This window comes from Dromiciops gliroides, chromosome 6 (assembly GCF_019393635.1).
Source record: "Dromiciops gliroides isolate mDroGli1 chromosome 6, mDroGli1.pri, whole genome shotgun sequence".
Taxonomy (NCBI): domain Eukaryota; kingdom Metazoa; phylum Chordata; class Mammalia; order Microbiotheria; family Microbiotheriidae; genus Dromiciops; species Dromiciops gliroides.
In genome coordinates, this window is record NC_057866.1 from 228,559,752 (window position 1) to 228,582,498 (window position 22,747).

At 38.9% G+C, this 22,747-nt stretch overlaps 1 protein-coding gene across 1 annotated transcript in view; it reads right to left on the reverse strand.

Moving 5' to 3' along the window:
- Positions 1–450: 450 nt before the first annotated feature.
- The window catches only part of LOC122732958 (cytochrome P450 2U1), a 31,410-nt gene continuing 9,113 nt past the window's right edge, over positions 451–22,747 (reverse strand). Inside the window, 4 exon segments of the mRNA XM_043973413.1 lie at positions 451–1,510; positions 4,646–4,813; positions 9,206–9,367; positions 12,008–12,643. Coding sequence (XP_043829348.1) covers positions 1,332–1,510; positions 4,646–4,813; positions 9,206–9,367; positions 12,008–12,643 — 1,145 coding nt within the window. The 3' untranslated portion in view covers positions 451–1,331.

The following is a 22,747-nucleotide window of genomic DNA, read 5'->3' on the forward strand; positions in this document are numbered from 1 at the left end:
TTCCCTGATAAATCTTTATTCTCTTCTAGTCAACACCACAAGAAGAAAGCCAACCTAAACACTACAGCTAGTGAGTGTGCAAGAAGCAAAGAAAGCTACATCATCACAAGCAAAACTCAGAAAGGAAGGAATTTTGTGACATCAACACAGCTTATTTCTTTAGTGGTGCTTATCACTCATGCATACACTGAGCATTCAGAGGTAGTTACAGAGATTTAAATAAATATGGCTTTAAGATAGATTGTAAAAGTTAAATCTTGAATTTTCCTCTTCAACATGTTTCTCCACATAAATAAAAGAAAGAAAGCAAAAGCAAAAAAAAAAAAAGCTAAGCCCAATGTAGTTCCATTTTTAAGTCCCAACTGAAATTAAAGTATATTTTATTTTATTATTTTTTTAATTTATTTTTTTTTTTAGTGAGGCAATTGGGGTTAAGTGACTTGCCCAGGGTCACACAGCTAGTAAGTGTTAAGTGTCTGAGGCCGGATTTGAACTCAGATACTCCTGACTCCAGGGCCGGTGCTCTATCCACTGCGCCACCTAGACGCCCCAAAAGTATATTTTAAAGCATGATCTGGAGTCCTTTGTGGGTCTGCAAGACCCTTTCAGTGAATTTATGAGGTCAAAACTATTTTCATAAATAGTATTAAGATGTTTGAATTTCTGATACGGTAAATTTTGACAGATAAATCCACATAAACAAAAGCTCTTTGGGGATTCCTCAATAATTTTTTAAGAGTGTAAAAGGGGTCCTGAGACCAAAAAGTTTGAGAACTGCTGTTCTAAAGTATTTAAGTTTGGATAGAGCTTCCATATTTTGTCACTGTTATCAGCAACCAATAATCAAGTCAGTCTGCCTTCAACCCTGGCTCTCAAAAAACTCACTATGTTTTCCTAAAAGTTCATTTCAATAAGAACAACAAATTAGAAATTGTTATTCCCATTTTACATATGGGAAAACCGAGGCAGAAGGAGGTGAGAGAATAGACTTCTTAGTTTTGAACACTAGGATTAAAATACATGTTTTCTGTTTCCCAGTTCAGAACCTTGGCCATTATCTACTTAAGTAAATTTACAAATACAAGTGACCAGACTGATGACATCATGGCATGCTTGGGGTATTTCTGTTAGGATTCAGGTATTCTCTTTGAGAGGCAAGTTCCCACTCTTGCCTTTTTCCTCTTCGACTTCCCCCTAACCTGCACCTGGAACCAGAAATTTTTAAGCCTCAAAATGCTTGTAAGTTACTTTAGAAGGAGGAACCAGCATTTCAGAAGAATTTTGTTCTTAAATTGACTTTCTGTTCCACCATCTCTTCTTGGGTCTTTTCTTCATCTTTTAGAAACGATCACATTAAATGGATGCGGTGATAAAGTCAAGCCAAATCTCCCAGTCATGATGGGCTTCTGGGAGTCCTTAGGTAAAGCAAAGGTGAAGGTCTGCATAAGGCTTACGAACATCAGGAATAATTCCATTTTTGCCAGTTGCTCTCCCATACATACACGCTTTCCTAAAGTAAGGAGATTAAAAACAAATAAGTAAAATAACTACCACCTTCCCCCCATAGGACCAATCTGATTGTTGTGAAATTCTTTTTTTTAGAGGAGGAGTATGGAGATTGTGGCTCCCCATCTCACCCAGGCTGCTAGGGCTTCAGCTATTCACATCACTTTAGGAGCTTGAATCTGTTCTGGTTTTCTGACCTGGGCTGGTTTATCCTCATTAAGCAGCCTGGTCCTAGAGGCTCACCTGAACCCACGGTCAACCTCCCCAGCAGCAGGGATTACATGCATGTCCTCCCACCCCTCCCACATGGAGCTATGTGGAATTCTACTCATTTTCAAATGCAGGTGTATATATACACCTCTATCTCTCCATATTGACATGTTATTTATATCTATATTTTTATCAACATCTATCTATGTCCACATCCATACCTATTGTGGACTTTTTTTTTCTTTTTGTGGGGGACTTGCCCAGGGTCACACAGCTAGTAAATGTCAAGTGTCTGAGGCCGGATTTGAACTCAGGTTCCACTGTACCACCTAGCTGTCCCGACTTTTAATTTTTTTGAAGTATTTCCCAATTGTATTTAATTACATTTTCCCAATTATATCCATTAGTGGATAAAAGCCCACTTTTGTTTTCAGTTTTGTCTGACTCTTCATGACCCCATTTGAGATTTTCTTAGCAGAGATACTGGAGTGGTTTGCCATTTCCTTCTCCAAAAGTCTACTAGTTATGGATGACTATAAATATGGATATCTATGTAGACCTGGACCTATGATTTCTATTGTTCAGGGAACTCACAGATAAGGAAACTTTGCCAATGCAGGTCAGTACCTTCTAGGCCATTTAAATTTTAGAGCGCTACCTAGAACAGTGGATTCCTATGTGGATTCCTATGGAAGCATATTGATTTAGAAAACCACAAATTAACAATATCTATGTTGTATTTTTATTTGTTTGGTAAGCATTCTCCAATTACATTTTAATCAGGTTCCCAAGGTACTTGAATGTTGGGCTGGGAGCATGTTTGACACTTTTGTTTTAAACCAAGGAGAGACTGGGATATGCCCTAAGTCCACATAGTTAGTATGCAGAAAAGACCTGGTTTCAAAGTCAGCTTCCTATATACTATGACACACTGCAGCTAAGCAGCTATGTATTAATAAAAATAATTTTGCAGGGGAATGCCTTCACCCCTTAAGAGGATGATTCATCTGCCACAATATTTGGTGATTCAATTATCTATGGTAGTAAATATCACGGGCTGGACAGAATCAAGAAAAAGTACTGAATTGGGAATCACTATTAGGTGGCACAGAGTAGCTAGATAGTGCAGTGGATAGAGAACTGGGCCTAGAGTTAGAAAGACTCCAGTTCAAAATATTTATTAGCTGTGTGACCCTGGGCAAGTCACTTAACCCTGTTTGCCTGAGTTTCCTCATCTGTAAAATGAGCTGGAGAAGGAAATGGCGACCCACTCTAATATCTTTGCCAAGAAAACCCCAAATGGGTCATGAAGAGTTAGGACACAACTGAAAACGACTGAGTAAGGCTCATGAGTTTAGATTTTCCTGCTATGTTGACATTTGAGCAATTGATTTAATCTTTCTGGGTAGCCTAGTTGATCTCTTAGCTCCCTTCCAGCTCCAAACCCCCAAATACGCTTTGGTTAAGGGGGTATGAGTTTATCTCTACTGCCCGACCTTTTTACAGGAGAAAAAGAAGGGCTTGGCCAAAACTAAACAGGGATTATGCATCCAAAAAATTGAGTATGAGAGCGCTGATGTCACAAAATCGACCTGGGGTGAGAGATGGTTTCAAGGGTGTATGTGCTCTGTAGAATGTAGGGTACTGCTTCCCATAATGTGACACGAAATCAAAGCAGGGTCAGAGAACAAAACTCAGCCTAATGAGATGCTATTTATAAAGCACTCAGCACAAGACCTGGCCCTAAGCCCTCTATCAGGTCATCTCTATCTTCCCCATGCTGCCCTTTTTTTCCTTGTGATTTTATTCGTGTACAACAGAGGTGTCAACGAAGGAGTCTGGAGTGCTGCCCTAACCAGGTTAAACTGTAATTGGGAAATAGAGAACAAAATAAATAGAAAATACAAGGAAACAGTGATAATCTTGTGGTTTTCTAAGTGCAAACGGAGTCTTAATCACTTTCATTTGTATTGGACATTGCTGATATAGAGAACTCCCTTGAGGAAATTCCTTTGACCAGGGCAGAAGATTAGCATTGCTCTGTAATGAATGGATTTAAGAATCACCTGGGGCACTGACAAATTTCAGTGACTTGCCCAGGGTCATACAGTTGGTATGTGTTAGAGGCAGGACTTAAACCCAGTTCTTCCTGACATTGAAGCTAGCTTTTTATCCACTCCCGGATGCTACCCTCAATTTTTATTAGGGAGAATAAAGGTAAGAACATTTTGAAAGCACTTTATTTTTTTTTAATTGCAAAGAAATCATAATTTCTCTAATCTAAGACCTTTAGAAAAATAGGGATTGGCAGTAGTCAAGGTCCCATACCTCCCAAAGAGCAATTCAGGCAGAAGGCCCGTAGGTAACTCTAATTCAAGTAGCAGTCTGTGTTTGAGGGTAGCTTTGAACATTATTTCTGGTAGTAGAATTGGGGCATCTAGATGGCATGATAATTTATTATAATTGAAAGATGACTTGAATTTGAATTTTGCTTCATATATTTACCAGCAGTGTGACTCTGGGCAAGTCACTTGACCACTCTAAGCCTCACCTGAAAAATAGGGATAATAGTGTCACCTACTTCACAGATTTGTTGTAAGGATTAAGTGAAACAAGATGACAAGTGCAAAAACACTTTGAAAGCCTTAAAGTACTATATAAATGTTAGTTTTTATTAGTAATAATAGTTTCCAAGATGAAAATCCATGATGATAGGTTTGTTTTCAATTCAAGATTGATCATAGTAGAAAAGCATTATCTAAATTATCCATTTTATCCTAACTTGTAGCTTGCCAACATTATGGGAACAAAAAGAGCACCTGAGTTTTATTTTGTTATTTTTTCTTTAACATCTTGAGATGAAATGATAAAAGGCCCTTTGGTTCCAACTCCCTTGTGAACAGAGTCAATTTTCCATGGTGGAACTTACCAATCCCAAATGGAATAAAGTATTCCTTTTTGATAAGTTTTCCTTCTTTATCAAGGAATCGCTCAGGATAGAAGTTGTCAGGTTTCTCCCATATGGCAGGGTCTCTGTGTACTGACCACAGGTTGGCTACAATTAGAGTACCCTTAGGGATGGTGTACCCATGGAGAACTAGAAAAATACACATACACATAAGCCATACCATGGTTAGCTCATCATTCCATAAACATCTCCAAATTTCTTAGACTACTTAGTTTCTTAACCTGGTTCTGTTTGCCAAAATGAAGCTCATCAATTCTAATGCAACATAAGAATACAAATGCAAGAGATATGCTTGTTTATATAAGGCATTACAAGTAAATAACCTTTTCTCTAGGTATACATTATGTAAAAGAAAAATCTATGGGAATAAGTGTGGGTACCTATCAGGAGATAGAGGGACCACCTCATACCTTTAAGAAGTGACAAATGCTAGAGGGGATGTGGGAAAATTGGGACACTAGTTAACTGGTGGTGGAGTTATCAACTGATCTTACTATTCTGTAGAACAATTTGGAACTATGCCCAAAAGCCTATAAAAAACTGGGCAATAAAACCTTTCACAAAGAGATCAAAGAAAAAGGACCTACATGTATGAAAATATTTATAACAACTCTTTTTCCGGTGGCAAAGAATTGGACATCATGAGAATGCCCATCAATTACTTGATGCACCATTTCCTTATCTAAGTACATGTTAAATCTCCCCAATAGAATGTAATGCCCTCCTAAAGGGCAGGACCTGCTTTTTTGTATTTTGTATTCACAGAACCTACCTCAGTACCTGGCATGCAGTAGATATGTAATAAAATAGATTGTTGAGTTGTATGAATATACTAAAAAGGGGAAAAAAAGAAATGAGGAGAGGGATGGTTTCAGAAAAACCTGGTAAGACATACATGAAATGATGCAGAGTAAAGTGAACAGACTAGAACATGTATACACTAACAGCAATATTGCAACAATGATGCACAGTGAAAAACTTAGCCACTTTGTTCAATACAATGATCCAAGACAATTCCAAGGGACTCATGACGAAAATGCTATACACCTCCAGAGAGGGAACAGTGCAAATTCTAATTTTCTCACTTTCTTTATTTGTCTTGCTTTTTTGTGACAGGGCTAATATGGAAAATATGGAAATATGTTTTGCATGATATAACAGGCACAATTGATATATTATTGCTTGCCTTCTTAGTGGGCAGGAGAGGGGTTGGAGGGAGGAAGGGAATTTAGAATTTAAATGATTAAAAAATAAATAATAACAATAAAAATTTTTGAGAAGTAGAGAAATAAATGAATAGTGCCTCAGTTATGATTTACTCATCCAGTAACATTCATATATTTAAAACAACTAACATTTATATAGCATTTTAAAGTTTGCAAAGTGCTTTACAAATATCTCATTTTTATCCTCACAATGACCCTAGGAGGTGAATGTTATTATTATCCCTATTTTATAGAACAGAAAAGTGAGGCTGAGAGAGGTTAAGTGATTTGCTCAGGGTCACACAGCTAGCAAGTGTCTTAGGCTGCACTTGAACTCTGTATTCCCAGATAGTTTACATTGTATAGAGTGATTTTAAATGGGGTATCTCTTACTATCTCTTCTTACAGGGTTTTGTTTGTGATATATAGGAATGCTGATGATTTATGTGAATTTACTTTATATCCTGCTACTTTGATAAAATTATTGTTTCAACTAACGTTTTAGTTGAGTCTGGGATTTTCCAAGTATATCATTATATCATCTGCAAAAAAGAGATAGTTTTACCTCATTCCCTATTCCTTCTGTTTCTTTTTTATTGCTATTACTAGGATTTCCAACATAATATTGAATAATATTGATGACAGTGGGAATCCTTGCTTCACACATGAAGCCTTCTGGGTGAAATCAGTTTGCAGATGAAGATACTAAGGCCCGGAGATGTTAAGTGTCTGCTTTCTGAGATGTCAAGTGACTCCAAATTCAGTACCTTTCCCCTATCCCACTAAAATCCCTAACTCCACATTTAGACATGTGAGTGAGATTTTCCCCACCCCTTAGTTATAAGAGATTTAAAGTGATTTAATTATGATAATAATCAGCATATTAACTGAAAAATTGTGACTTGTTATATTTAGATATCTTATTTTAATTGTATTAGTAGATTAAGTTTCTTTTCTTTCTAATTAATAATGTCAGATGATACTTTCCAATGTCAAGCATTAAGTAATATCAGAAGATACAATAGTCAGCAATACTACATTTTAGAAACCACGAGTGATAGGCTTGACTCAAGGGGATCATGCAGCAGAATTATGACCCTGTTGCCAGAAGAAGACTGATAAGAGTATTGGAAAATGCTGACATTTGTCATGTAGGCAGTTTCCATATTTCCTAAGAAGATGTTTTAATTTTAGATACTTTTAATTAGTGTGGTATAGAAGCATTCAAGCTCTGGAGGGGTATAAAAACCCACTGATTCTGTAACTCAAGGACTTTCAGGTCCAAGCCCTGACTGACCGACTTTATTGTGAGATAGGCCCTCTCTCAATAAACCTATATTTTATGGCTTGGAGACTTTGCTGTTTCTTTTCCTTCGTCAGACTTAGAAATTAGTTGGCAGGGCAATGAGGGTTAAGTGACTTTCCCAGGGTCACACAGCTAGTAAGTATCAAGTTTGTCTGAGGTCAAATTTGAACTCAGGTCCTCCTGAATCCAGGGCCAGTGTTTTATCCACTGCACCACCTAGCTGACCCCAGAAGGCAATAGTTTTTTTTTTCCATAAAAGTATTTTATTATTTTCCAGTTACATGTAGAGATAGTTTCCAACATTTGTTTTTATAAGATTTCTAGTTTCAATTTTTTCTCCCTTCCTCCCCTCCCTCTCCCCTCCCCAAGACAGCAAGCAATCTGATATAGGTTATATATGTACAGTCACATTAAACATATTTATGCATTAGTCATGCTGTCAAAGAAGAATCAGAGCAACAAAGAAAAACCTCAAAAAATAGAGATAGTATGGTTCAATCTGCATCTAGATTCCATAGTTCTTTTTTTTTCTTTTCTGGATTTGGAGAGCATGGCAATAGTTTTAATGGAAAACCTCCAAACAGTCTTGAACTTGGTTAGGAGCCCTGGGATGTCTGGAAGACTATTTAATAACAGATGATTAAAGGTCAAAATAGGCATATTAAACATGCCTAATTGTTATATAATATGTAATCCATACCTTTTCTCATACAGGATATATAATGGTTGGCTCTGCCTTGAGCCAGGTGGAGTTGATGGCTTCTGATGACACAATCACCCCCATCATTTGAACCATACACAGTGGAAGAGGGAATTGTCCTCAAAATAATGTTAAAAACATACTCATCGGGCAGCTAGGTGGCGCAGTGGCCCTGGATTCAGGAGGACCTGAGTTCAAATCTGGCCTCAGATACTTGACACTACCTGTGTGACCTTGGGCAAGTCACTTAACCCTCATTGCCCTGCCTCCCCCCCCCCAAAAAAAACCCCAACATACTCATTTGGAGCTGTGAATTGATCCAACCATTCTGGAGAGCAATTTGGGACTATGCACAAAGGGCTGTGGGACTGTTCATACCCTTTGACCCAGTGGTACCACTGCTAGGTCTGTATACCAAAGAGACCATTGAAAAGGGAAAAGGACCCACATGTACAAAAATATTTATAGCAGCTCTCTTTGTGGTGGCAAAGAATTGAAAATTGGGGGAATGCCCATCAATAGGGTATTGGCTAAACAAGTTGTGGCATATGAATGTAATGGAATACTATTGTGCTGAGCACAACGATGAGCAGGAAGAGTTCAGAGAAACCTGGAAGGACTTACATGAACTGATGCTGACTGAGAGGAGCAGAACGAGGAGAACATTGTGTACAATAACAGCAACATTATATGATGAATAATGGTGATAGACTTAGCTCTTCTTAGCAATGCAACGATCCAAAACAATTTCAAAGAACTCATAAGAGAAAATGTTCTTAACATCCAGAAAAAAGAACTGTGAATTATGAATGCAGATTGAACCATACTGTTTCTACTTTTGGACTGTTTTTTTCCTTCTTTTTTGAGGTTTTCCCCTTGTGCTCTGATTTTCCTTTCAGAAGATGACTAATGTAGAGATATGTTTAATGTGATTGTACATATACAACCTATATCAGACTGCTTTCTGTCTTGGGGAGGAGGGAGAAAAATTTGGAACTAAGAATCCTGTGAAAACAAATATTGAAAACTATCCTTGGGGGCGGCTAGGTGGCACAGTGGATAAGGCACTGGCCCTGGATTCAGGAAAACCTGAGTTCAAATCTGGCCTCAGACACTTGACACTAGCTGTGTGACCCTGGACAAGTCACTTAATCCCCATTGCCCTGCCCCCCCAAAACAAAAAACAAACAAACAAAAAAACCCTATTCTTACATGTAACTGGAAAATAATAAAATACTTTAAAAAAAAACCACCAACAACAAAAAAACCCCATACCCATCAACAAATCAACCTCTCATGCAGGGACTTACTGGTTTTTTCTGAAGTCATGTGAGGAATGCCAAAAGGGACTACCACAGACATCCTCTGCACCTCCATGATGGTGGCTTCTGTGTAGGGCATGTGGACTTTGTCAGTAAGGGATGGAGCTCTGTCAGGACCAATGACCTTTTCAATTTCTTTGTGGACCTTTTCTGTATGAAAAAGGAAAGGAGAGATGAGAAAATATGGAGAAGAGGAGATTCAACATTCAATTTTGTATGAAGCTAAGCAGGAAGGAAGGAATGAGTATTTATTAAATACCTACTATATACCAAGAATTGTGCTAAACACTTTGAAAATATTATCCTGTTTGATCCTCACAACAACCCTCTGAGGTAAGTGCTGTTTTCATCCTAATTTTACAGTTGAGGAAACTGAGACAGATAGAGGTTAAGTGACTTACACAGGACCACATGGCTAGTAAGTATTTGAAGCCAGATTTGAACTCAGGTCTTTGCAAATCTCGACCGAGCACTCTTTCCACTTTGCCACCTAGATGCAGATCCCTTATCCTTTATGTACAAATCCCTCCACTGAAATCCCTACTCCCATGCTTCATGGTGGCATAGAGATGGTTCTGGGCAATACCAACAGTATCCTGTCAGATGCTACCACACTGAAAAGATTGCATAGACTGTCCCAGTGATGTCCCAGCCCAAATTCAGGGAGGCTCATCACCAGGTTGGCTATAGAATTACATTTTCTAGCCACAGAAACCCTTGAAGACCATCTCCTAAGTTGTAGAAGGGCTGAGATATGCATAGAGAGAGGGAATACTCTTCAAAGATCCTGGAAGGATGTGCCATGGTATATATTTTATGATTTCATAAAGAATTTGTATAAAACTATAGGTGGTCTGCTGACCTAATTTGCAGAGGATACAAAGTTGAATTGGAGAAATAACACACTGGGTAAGAGTCAGGATTCAGAATGCTCTTGTAAACTCTTATACTTGCGCTCAGAAATTAACTTCAGAAGAACATGGTATGGTAGGCATGGATAAAAAACAGTTTATCTGAAAAAAAAAGGTTTAGGGGAGAGGGACCTTAGTGGGTCAAAAGCTCATTATGAATAATACTATGACACAAGAGGCAGGAAAGCTAATACGGCCCGAGGGTATATGAGTGTCCAGGACTAGGAAGGTGACAGTCCCACTATACCATGTCCTGGTCAGACCACATTTCATGGGTTCTAAATGTTTAAATCAGGAATGAGCAACTTGTGACACCACTAACACTGTGAGCTACAGTGGAATCACTGGAGACCTTCATTGTACCATATATATTTTTTTCCCTTTTTTGTTTCCTTTTTTCCCCCTCTCTCCACCTTTACATTTCCCTATTTTTTTTTTCCTTTTTTGTTCTTCCCTTTCCTAACAATGCATTGGTCTTGCCAATGTTGATAAAACTAAATTCTTGGGCACAGCTCAGTTGCCCTATAGCATTCTAGGACAAAGAGATAATTTGCCCATGTCCCCTGGAGGCAACATCATAGCCTGGCTCAGAAATAGTCACAAGCATTCATTAAGCACATTAAGCACTTTGCTAAGCTCTAGGGAAAGGCAAAACACAGCTCCTACCCTCAAGGAGCTCACAAGTCTATGTAGAACTATAGACAAACAACATATTCAGGATAAGTTGGAAATAATCAATACAGAGAAGGCATGAGCATTAAGGAAGATTAGGAAAGGCTTCTCACAGAAGACAGAATTTTGGTTGGGACTTGAAGGAAGCCAAGGATAGCTAGGTGGCACAATAGATAGAGCACTGGACCTGAAGTTGAGAGGACCTGAGTTCAAATCTCACCTCAGACACTCACTAGCTGTGTGATCCTGGGCAAGTCACTTAACCCCAATTGCCTTAAACATCCAGGGCCATCTCTGGTCATCCTTATGTTTATCTTGCCACTGAATCCAGATGGCTCTGAAGGAAAGAGTAACTTTGCACAGCCTTCCCTCACTTAAATCCAATTCACTGCAAGTCATGACATCACCTCCTGATGTCATGGTCCTCTTCGAGATTGAAGGACAAACAACAACAAAGGGAAGGAAGCCAAGAGGTAGAGAGGAAGAGGGTGAGTATTGTAAGCATGGAGAGCAGTCTAGAGATGGAGCACCATGGATGTAGAAAAGCTAGGAGGCCACAGTGGAAGGCATAAGACGACTAGAAAGGGGGGGCAGCTAGATGGCAAAGTGGTTAAAGCGCTGGCCCTGGATTCAGGAGTACCTGAGTTCAAATCCAGCCTCAGACACTTAACACTTACTAGCTGTGTGACCCTGGGCAAGTCACTTAACCCCCATTGCTCCGCAAAAAAAAAAAAAAAATTAAAAAAAAAAAGAAGAAGAAGACTGGAAAGGTAGGAGTAGTGCAGGTGATCAGAGGACCCATGTTCAACTCCCATCTCTGTTACTACCTGTGCTATCTGGGACCAGTCACTTAGCTTCAGTTTCCTCCTTTGTAAAATAATATGGTCGGACTAGGTGGCCATCGAGACCCCTTCTAACTCTAAATCCTAAGATCCCCACCTTCTAGAGGAAGCCTTCTCTAAACCCTCAATTCTAGTGCCTTCCTTCTTTTAATTATTTCCTACCTATCCTTGCTTTGTATATGATTTGCTTGCATGTTGCCTAGTCCATTCAATTGTAAGCTTCTTGAGGTCAGACTGTCTTTCGCCTCTTTTTCTATCCCCAGTGCTAAGCAAGGTGGCTGGCACATAGTAGGTGCTTAATGTTTATTGACTGACTAATTGGTCCTACATGTAGAACACAGATAACAGAAGCAGTCATTAAGTACCTTGCACCTCAGGGTTCAATGACATATACAGAAGGCACCATAGTAAAGAGTTGGTTGTAGTATCAGTGCCAGCAATGAAGAGATCTCCAATGATATAAAATAAGTAGTCCTCATTAAAGCTACTGTTGCTGTTATTCTTCATCTCCTCTTCCATATGGAGAAGGTACATATCTATGAAGTCCTGGGGATTTTCCATATCCAAGGCCTCCCGATGTTCTCTGATGATTCCTTTCAGGAAAACAGTTAAATCTTTTTCAATCTGTCTTAATTCCTTGAAGAGCCCAAAAGGAAGGTAATAAAGCCAAGAGCATATGTTGATTAAAAGAATCTGGTTGTTTATGCTGATCTCGAGCCCTCTGGACATGAGGTTAAGCATCTTTTTGAAGTCACTGTTGCTATATTCAAAGCGTTGCCCGAAGCACATGGAACAGATGATGTTGGAGATGGCATTGCTAATAATGGGGAAAGGACTGAAGGGATTTCCTCCATGTTTCTGCATTTCCTCCTTCACATATTTAAACTCCTTGATAATCTTGGGCTCGAGGCTGAGCTTCCCCAGACCAAAATGACGAAGGGTTGAGTGGGAGAATTTTCTCTGTTGTCGCCAGATTGGACCATAATGTGCAAACACAATGCCTGGGAAAGGAAGCAAAGTAAAAGGGACACAATTACACTGGGGATGACCTTCAGCCTCCCTTGGCTTCAGTTTTCTCCACTATAAAATGAGGGGCTTCTATGATCACTTTATCAGAAGCTTCCCCACCTCCGGGGATCACTAAACTGTCTAAAACCGGGGAAGGAGGTAAAAGGGTAGAAGACAAGCCTCTGACCTTAGGGAATTTCTAATCTCATCTACCTGCAGGACTTGGCCCTCTTAGCTATGGTTTTATGGCTAACTGTGCAATGGATTGCCTAGTTTAGAAAAGTTTTGAGACTACACACACCCATTGGATGATTTAACCCCTTATAGCTTGGAGTAATTGGAAAGAGAGCTGGACATTGGAGTTAGGAGAGTTGGGTTTGGATCCCAGATCAATTTTTGTACTTGGACACAGTGCTATGGGCTACAGTACTGCCTTACTCCCTTTCTCCTCCTTCTGACACTTTCCTTCAGTACCAATGTTTGCATTTTGCTACTTCCTATGCCCTGGCTGCTTTGTTTAGCTGATGAACTAAATTTTTCCCAGCTCTAAGTTCTATGACTTGATACAGTGGAAAGAATTCTGGATTTGGAACCAAAGAACCTGGATTCAAATCTTGGCTCTGCTACTTCCAAACTCTGTGACCTTAGACAAGTCATTTAACATCCAAAATGATGGGGGTTGGAATAGATGACTTCTTAGGTCTATAAAAAAATTAATAACCTGAAAAAATTATAACTATAAGAAAAATGATAAGTTTAGAAAAATTATAATTGGGCTGTAATTCCCACCATTCAAATGTAAGAGTATTTTATTAGCTGACTTGGCCTAATTTGGGGGGCCTAATTTTACTGGAGGACTAATCTATCTGGGGACTTAATTTGGGGACTTTTGACTGGCTGGGTATCTGACTGCTATTAATTTAATATGGGTTTTTTTTACTGTTTTCTCTCACAACTAGCTAATATGGGACTTTTTCCATGACTACTCATGTATAACTTATTTTTAATTGCTCGAGTTCTTGTGGGTGGGGGGTGGGAAAGGATGGAGGAAGAGAAGTTGGAACACAAAGTTTTAAAAAATTGATGTTAAAATTTGTTTTTACATGTATTTTGGAAAATTTAATATGGGCCATTTAAAAATTTCTCCACACTGCTCCCAAACTGATAAGCAAATTATTAAGAAGCCTCTTAATTAAATAACCAAAGCAGGGTCTATTTATAAAAATCAATGTAAGATTATAAAAATCAATGTAAGGGTTAAGAAATGCAAATTATACAACCTGTCTGCTTTTAATATAATAAGGGCCGCCTCATACCTTAGGGTATGCTCCAGCTTTCTCCAACTTTCTTTTTCTCCTTCACTCCAGCTCCCCTGCTTCACTTTCACTGCTTCTAACTCCAAGCCCCTTTCACTTTGTCGACCCTCCTTACCGTCTAACTTTCCTCTCTGTACTGCTATGCTGAACCCCTGTGTCTCTCTTGAACTTCTCTCTCAGTACTGTAGCCTCAGTCTCCTTAATGAACCCTCTTTCTGTACTGTTGTGATGAACCCCCAAGCACTTCTTCTCTTACCGCTCCTTGTACCATCTCTAACTGTTCTTTTAATCTTCTGACCTCCTCTTTCACTGTCTTCTCCCCTGTATACATGTTTCTTCTCTCCCCTCAAACCTCGGGCTCCCTGCGCCCCCGCACAAGCCAAGCTAATCCGCTGACCGAGCTAGTGCTATGGTTAGGTGCTTGATTGTCTCGTGCATACCACACCCAGGGCTCCAGGGGCCTGTGCCCCATGCTGCACACCTGGGACCTCCACACGGGCTACGCTAGGCCTGGCAGGACAAGCCTGGGATCTCCAGGGCAGCTCCCCTCAGGGAGCTGGGACTTTTTTTCCCCCAGCCATCTGACCTGGCATGCTGTAAAGCCCACGGGGCTTTTTTGGCTCAGCTGAAGCGGAGGGGGAGGGGCACCAGCTCCTCTTACACAGAAAAAACCCCTGAGAGCCTAAGGCTTTTTAATCTCAGCCCAAAGGCAGGGTCCCCGCATCAAAATAAATTCCCACAGGTCCCTTCTAGCTCTAAATCTAAGACCTCTTTTCATCTTGCACCTTAAGACAGCTAGAGGGAGTGCCTTTATTCTTACTTATCTTGTCTCTCAACATTTTTATTCTCATCTTTACAAACTTGTGCTGACTCTTAGCTGATATTTCTGCTCCAATTTCTTCACCCATAGTTTTTTTTTTCTGTCTTTGTTATTAACCTTTAAAACATGTCCCTTCACTTTCTGAATTCTTGAAAGAAGAAACAATGCCTCTTCTCCCTTTGACATTTTAATTTCATAGAAAACCAAAGAGACCACCATATGCCAAAAGTTATGTCAGAGAAAAGGGAGTATAAATTCTGCAATAGACACACAAGCCAGTTCACTCCTCATCCATATAAGAAAGGGACCTTTAAGGTCCCTTCCACTCTAAATCTATGTCACGACCTTCCTTCTCTCTTCCACAGAGACTCTGTCAGTCCTATTGGCTTACTTTGCCATTTGGAAAGTATATTTCAGATTGTTATCTAAAGAAACAAACTGCATTCTTGCATTCTTACCCTAAACACACAGTTTCTAATCCACTGAAATCCTCTCCTAACATCACCTTTCTTGCAAAAACAAAATGTTCCGCATATTACTAAATTATTTTCTCCTTTTATACGAATTAATTATATGCCTATTTACATATGTACATAATTATATACATATCTACACACATATAGTACTATAATATATGCAGATATATTGTCCATATATTCATAAAATAGACACAGATATATTATACTATATACATGTATATAAAGAAAGTACTGTAAAAGGATCAAATCTGTGGATACACATACATATATCTCCTATATCACATACATTATATGCAGTATACATGCATCATATATACGGATATGTTCATAAAGCTGATCCTTTATAGCATATGTATATAGTACAATATATTGCACATATACACGTAGCACATATATAAATATTACAAAATAAGATCTTTTTATAGTAATATATATTAAAAAATCAGATCCTTTGACAGTATAATTCCCAAACCAGTCATATACCTTTCAATACCATATTCAATTTCATAGATAGGACATAAAATCACATGTATGTAATGGTGGATCAATGATCTTCCCTATGGAAGCCTTACACAGGCACATATTAGACTCATATTAGAGTCTTACCCTCTTTATATATATATTCTGAATCTCCATGTTATGTGTCATACCAAAGTCCTACTTGGTAGGTTCTTTTTCCCACCTGCCTGTGCGAAGAGCCCAGGCCCTTTGCAAACACATTTTCTTCTCTATATTTCATTTTTCTTTCTTGTCCTTAAAATTAGAGCCACCTTCTCTTTTTCAGAGCTCTATCAGCTGCAATTCTAGCTTTTCTGCATTTTTCCTGCTGTTTATAGCCTAATTCCTAAATTAAGTTGTGCTTTCCTGGATATTTATGTGATAAAATCAAACCTTTCAAAGTTTCTTTATGAAGCCTTTTTTCCTGACTTCTCTGTCTAGATTACTTTTATAGGTTCAAATTTCATGCTAACTAGGGGGTCCCAGCTAGGCAACAGAGTAGATAGAGTGCTGATCTGGGGGTCAGAAAGACTCCAAAGTGTCTGAGTACAAATTCTCCCTCTGATACTTAGCTATGTGACCCTGAGCAAGTCACTTAATTTCAGCCTCAGTTTCCCATTCAGTAAACTTTGGATTGTCAAAATAGCATTGACTTCACAGGGTGCTGGGAGGTGACACATGTAAATGATCAAATCTTGATTAAATAAGATAATACATGTCAAATACTTTGCAAACCTGAAAGTGCTTTACGAATGATAGCTACTATTCTTTAGGAATTTATCTTCCTAAGATATTAACTAGGCCTGTTATTCTCATTTTGCTTTCCTGCTCCTTCTCCTCAAATACGTCCTCCATTCTGTCCCTTTCCTTTTATGTGGACTTTTGATAAAGCTCTTTCAAAATATTCTGTCTCCTTTCCTTGGCTTTCTGATTACTATGTTTATATCTGACTATTTAATAAGAGGCAACATGGTACAGTAGGGGGCAAAGAGCAAAGGTCTGAGATTCAGGCAGATTGGGTTGAATTACACTAATTATGATTATAGGTAGACAAACTCTCACATTTCCTTATCTGTAAAATGGACATTATACCTGAACCTTAGATTGCTTATAGGAACCACATGAGCTAACGCACCTCAGAGTATCATGTAAACCCCGATTACTGTTTCTTCCATGTCCCTCCCCACCCCTCCTTCCCATTTTCTTCTTTCTCCCATACCTCTTCCTATTGCATTCTCTTACTAAAGAGTTCTGGAGGCTCTCTTGCCTTCACTGGGGCAGATGTTGCTTTTTTCCTCTTCATTCTGGGCCCAGCAGCTAACCCAACTCTGGAACCTCCTTGTTATTATGGAATGCCCATGCCCAATTTGCCCAAATCCCAGACTATTCCTGGTCTACAGGACACATTCCTATGTCCTCATCTTCCACAGTTAATCTGTCTCCTAAATGTGCATGTAACACTTAAATAATTTCATGAGCTACACTCTGATAGCCGAGTCTGGTCATCTCCATATTGGCTGTGACCTATTTCTGCGCCTAAATGGAAATGACCATTTGACATTTACTGTACACTTATTTCTGCAAGGCTTACTGCTAGGTCACATGGAATGCAAAGATAAATAAAGGAGTTTGCAATCCAGTACAAGGAATGCCAAGTACATAAGTAGCTATAATATGAAGCAGAATGTGTTGTATCAAAAGGGCCCAGAGGCCAGAGGCCCTGTATTATTGTTTCCACTGGAGGAATTTTGACAACTTTCTGGGTACTTCTTGCTTCTCAGAGCTGATGGGTTTGTTCAAGAGGCTGTGAACAAGAGGCAGTTATTTTATTTTCCTGTTTTCTGTGCCTTGGTGACTCAAGTTTAAATGTGAGTCTGAAGAAGCTGACATGTGGAACATGGTGTTGGATACTGGTCTCTCTCTTGGGGGACTGCCCACTCTTGAGAGGAAAGGTCAGAATCTGACGATGGTACAAAATTTCATTAGACCAGGAGTTACCTGCCTACAAAATCCCCAAATAGGTCCAAACCAGATGAAAATGTAATTGGGAAATGTTTAACAAAATAAATAAAAATACATCATAGATAATACTAATCTGTGGGTTTCCAAGTCAATATGTTTCCTTGGATGTAGGGAAAGAGCACCAGGCTTAAAGTTAGACAAGGAGAATTTGATTCCCTTTACAAGTCAATGTTTCTCAAACCCCTGTGTCCTGATCTGTGATCCTGCGATTGGCATTGGGCAAACCTAGATTTACTTGTAGGCTAGAAGCTTTGTTTAGAACAGGGGTCCTACCAAAAAAAAATAGAACGGGGTCCATAACCTGGGGTCCACAGATAAATTTCCAGAGGTCCATGAATTTGGATGGGAAAAACATTTACATCTGATTTTAATTAACTATTGTATTTAAAGGAGTACATAGGCTTCATTAGAATGCTAAAGGGGTCCATGAAGGAACTTTTAGAAAGAAATATAATGTAAAGATACCAGCTAAGCCAGCCCAGCCCAGCCAGCAACCCTGGATAGATGTTAAATTTAGGAACAGAAATTTTTATTGTATGTACTCATTTTCATGCTTTTGTGGGAGTAATTTCTTTCCTTTTGGTCTTAATTTTTAATAAAAGTTGCTCTGGGAAAAATTCAACACTGTATCAGTTGAACTAAAAAGAGAAAAAAAAAGATCTCCCTGCTTCCCCCCAAGTGAAGGAATCTGTGTCCCCTGGCAGTGTGATTTGCCAAGCTCAAGAGTCAGCAGAGCTGGGGCAGATGATTGCTTCCATTGTATTCATCAGACTTGAGTCTCTTACAAAGTTTCAAACTGTTTTCAACCAGAAATGGACCAATTTCCAGCTCCAATAACACTCTAAATATGCCTGTGTTCCCATAGTACCTCCAACACTGTCTATTTCCATTTGTTTTTTAAAATCATCTTTTCCCATGTAATGAGGTGAAGCCTCATTGTTTTAATTTCTATTTCTTTAATTTAGGGTATACAGGGTGTCCAAGGAGGACTAGCACCTCTAGCATGAGGCCTTGCTGAGCCTTTTTTAGGGTTGCTCATCCATCTTTGGTGGATCCACTTTCACCCAATTCTCATCTGTGGCTCCAAGAAGCTGTTGCATGTACAGTGGCCATACCCCAGTAAACCTGTTGTGGCCAACAGGCTAAACCAGGTCCAAGGTTAGGATAGGTGCTTTATCCACTGTGCTACCTAGCTGCCCCCTAGTTAATGTATTAAAATAATATTTGTAAGTAAGCACTATATAAATGCTCATTCCTTTCCCTTCTCCAATCAGTGATTTGGAGTATTTTTTCATGTGGCTATTGCCAATATGCAATTCTTTTCCAACTGTGTTTATATCTTTGGATTAATTACTCACCTACTCAGAAATGGCAGTTTTATCAGATGTTTGATGCAAATATTTCCCTCTCTCAATCTCCAACCCCAGTTTCTCATATTTTAAAAACATCTGATTTTAGAGCTTTTCCATTTTATGTAAGCAAACCTCTTTGCCTTTGGGGATCCACTCTGTCTTTAGGTTTCTTACAAAATTTCTCCCTAGACAGATTTGAGACAATGACCTCTTTCCAGTTTCCTTTAATATTTTTTATGACATGATCTTTTATATTTAGGCCACTTATGGATTTAGGAAATTATTGTGAAATATGGTGTAAGATATTAGTCTAAATCTAATTTCTGCCAAACTGCTTTCTGGATTTCCCAGAAGCTCTTAATTAACTCAGGAATCCTTCTCTCAGTAACTTATGTTCTGTGATTTCTCAAGCACTGGACAATTGTACTAGACTACTTCTGTGGTTTATGTATCCAATCTGTCACACTAGTTTAATTTTCTATTTTTTTTAACTAGTGCCACATGATTTTGATGATGATTTCTTTAAATAATTTGAAGTTTGGCAGCACTATGTTCTCTTCATTATTTTTTTCATTATGGAGATTCTAGACCTTTTTTTTTCCCTCTATGTGAATGTAGTTATTGTTTTTTCTTGTTCTATAAGTAGTTTGGTACAGCACCAGATCCACATATAAATTTAGGTGATAGCGTCACTCTTATTATTGGGATATAGCCCAACCCTAAGCAATGAAATGACTTTTGCTCCAAAAACTTGTCTTTAATTCTATGATGAAAGAAAGCATGTTGTAGCTCTGAGGTGCCAATGTGGCGAGCAACTCTCCCACAGGTGAACCAGAGTAAAATGTCATTGGGAAATGTTTAACAAAATAAATGAAAATATAATACAACATAAATAATGTTAATATGTGGTTTTCTAAGTCAAAATATGACCCAAAGGGCTGGAGGGTGACATAGTCAGGCCTGTGCTTTAGAAAGATCATTCTAGATCTAATGGTCTGGAATGGGGAGAAACTTGAGATGGGGCTGGCTGGACAGAAGTCCCAACAGGAGGTGGCCACAGCACCAGAAAAGAACAAGGGGCATATGTTGCAAGGGTAGAATTAATGGGACTTGGCAACAGATGCTCTATAAGACACGAGAAACAATGTCAAGGACAGCAGCTAGGCTGGGAACCTGAGTGAATAGAAAGATGCTGGCACCTGTGACAGGAACGGGGAAGTGAAGATGAAGGGAGGGTCTGTGGGGAAAGATGCTAAGTTCAGTGTAGGACATTGGAGTTTGATTCCGAAAGGACACCCAGTCTGAGATATCCAACAGGCAGTTGGAGATTTAAGAGCAGGAGTCAGAAGAAAGGGTATATAACTGGACAAGCAGATCTAGGAGTCACTTGCATGGATACTGACTCCCTGAGACATGATGAGATCACCAAGTGAAATGGTATGGGATGGGGTCTGGGTTTTGTGGGAGTTGGGCTGGGCTGGGAGTTCACCTTAAGGTACCCAAGGTGATCCCCATGTGATTCAGAGTTCAAGCCCCAACTTGGGTTTTGTTTTGTTTTAGACAGGTTATGTTTACACAAGCACTGTTTTAGTAAAGGAATGGGGATATTCTTGTCCATCATAGGGTGGGGCCTAGTGTTGCAATCTGATTGGTTAAACCCCAAGTTAGGCTTTCTTTCTTAAAGAGTTATGTATGGGGGCAGCTAGGTGGCGCAGAGCACCGGCCCTGGAGTCAGGAGTACCTGAGTTCAAATCTGGCCTCAGACATTTAACACTTACTAGCTGTGTGACCCTGGGCAAGTCATTTAACCCCAATTGCCTCACTAAAAAAAAATAGTTATGTATGTTTACACAGCACAGTTCTAAGGAATAACTGACATTCTTGCCCAGAATAAGGTTAAGGCCTGGTCCATGTATTTTGTGCAATATGATTGACCCACTGGTACCACCTGATGGGTTCTCAGCACTGTGATTAGTCCATGTATTTTGTACAATCTAATTGGTCATTACTATTATTCTGTATAAAAAATAGCAACTGTAATAACTGAAATGTAAATGGGGGATAGCAAAATGCCTTAATGTGATTGGTCAGGAGGGACCCCTTGAGGGGTATAAATAGAGGTGAGGGACCTCACTTCAGTGCACTCTCCCACACATTCAGAAGAGTGCCCATCTTCACAAAGATAAGTAAAGATGCCTTCACCCACTGACTGCTGCCTGCTTGGATTCTTTGAGAGGTGACCTGCTAGCAACACTCGAGCTGCGCAACACTATGAAGCTGTCAGCTTCATTTCTAACACATAAGAAGATAGAATAACCTAAAAGTCAGCTAAAGGATACTAGGTTTGGAATATGGTTGAATAAAAATGAACAATACTCTAGCATAGCTGGACAATCAGAGGGAAATGCCATTGTGCTTTCATATTTCAAAATCCTAATTTCTCAAATAAGGAAGCAAGGTAGAACAGTGGATAGAGCTCGGGCCTGTGGTCAGGGAGACTTATCTTCCTGAGTTCAAATTAGATACTGACCAGTTATGTGACCCAGAGCAATTCATTTAACTTTCTTTGCCTCAATTTCCTCATCTGTAAAATGAGCTGGAGAAGGAAATGGCCAAGAAGACCTGGGTTCAAGTCTCAAGTCTGACACATTCTTGATGTATGACCCTGGGCAAGTCAGTACTTTGGCAATTTTCTAAGACTATAAATTGCCAATCTGCAATAATAGAGAGTTCCTCACCAGGAGTTACTTACACCATGAAGTCACAAGCCCAGGACCTATCCTTATTGCATATTAATTATAGACATATAAGAAGAATATTTTGCATGACATTTTGTTGCTTCATTTCCCTTTTGTTCATCTTCCTTTTGGATTAATGCAGTAGCTTCTGAGTTTTTTGAGGTCAGGGGTCTTATCTAATAGTTCTTTGAGTCTCCTACAAACACACCCAAGGCACTCAAATATTTGTTGTTTGATTCCAGGGGCGAAACTTTCTTCAGACTCTTAAAAGATTAATTTCATTAATCTACTTTACTCTTAAAAGTCATAATTTTGATTATCTTCACTGCCTTTTTGTGGACTAGTGAAAATATATTTGGCATGTTTCAATTTTACCATCTTTATATTTAAATACATTTTTATTTATTTATTTAGTTAGTTAAATATTTCCCAATTATATGTATAAAAATTTAACAATCATTTTTTTTTTAATTTTGAGTTCAAAATCCTCTCCTTCACTTCCCCCTCCTAGAGGGGGCAAGTAATTTTATATCAATTTTACATGTGAAGTCATGAAAAGCACATTTCCTTATTAAACATGTTGCAAGAGACAAAAAAAGAAAACAATAAAAACAATAAAAAGAAAGTAAAAAAGCATATGCTTCCATCTGCATTTAGAGTTCATTAGTTCTCTCTCTGGAGGAGGATAGCATTTTTCATCATAGGTCCTTTGGTATTATCTTGGATCATTGTCTTGATTGGCTTAGCTAAGTCTTTCATAGTTGATCGTCCTTACAATATTGCTGTTACTGAGTACAATATTCTCCTGCTTCTGCTCAGTTTACTTTGCATCAGTTCATATAAGTCTTTCCAGGTTTTTATGAAACCATTCT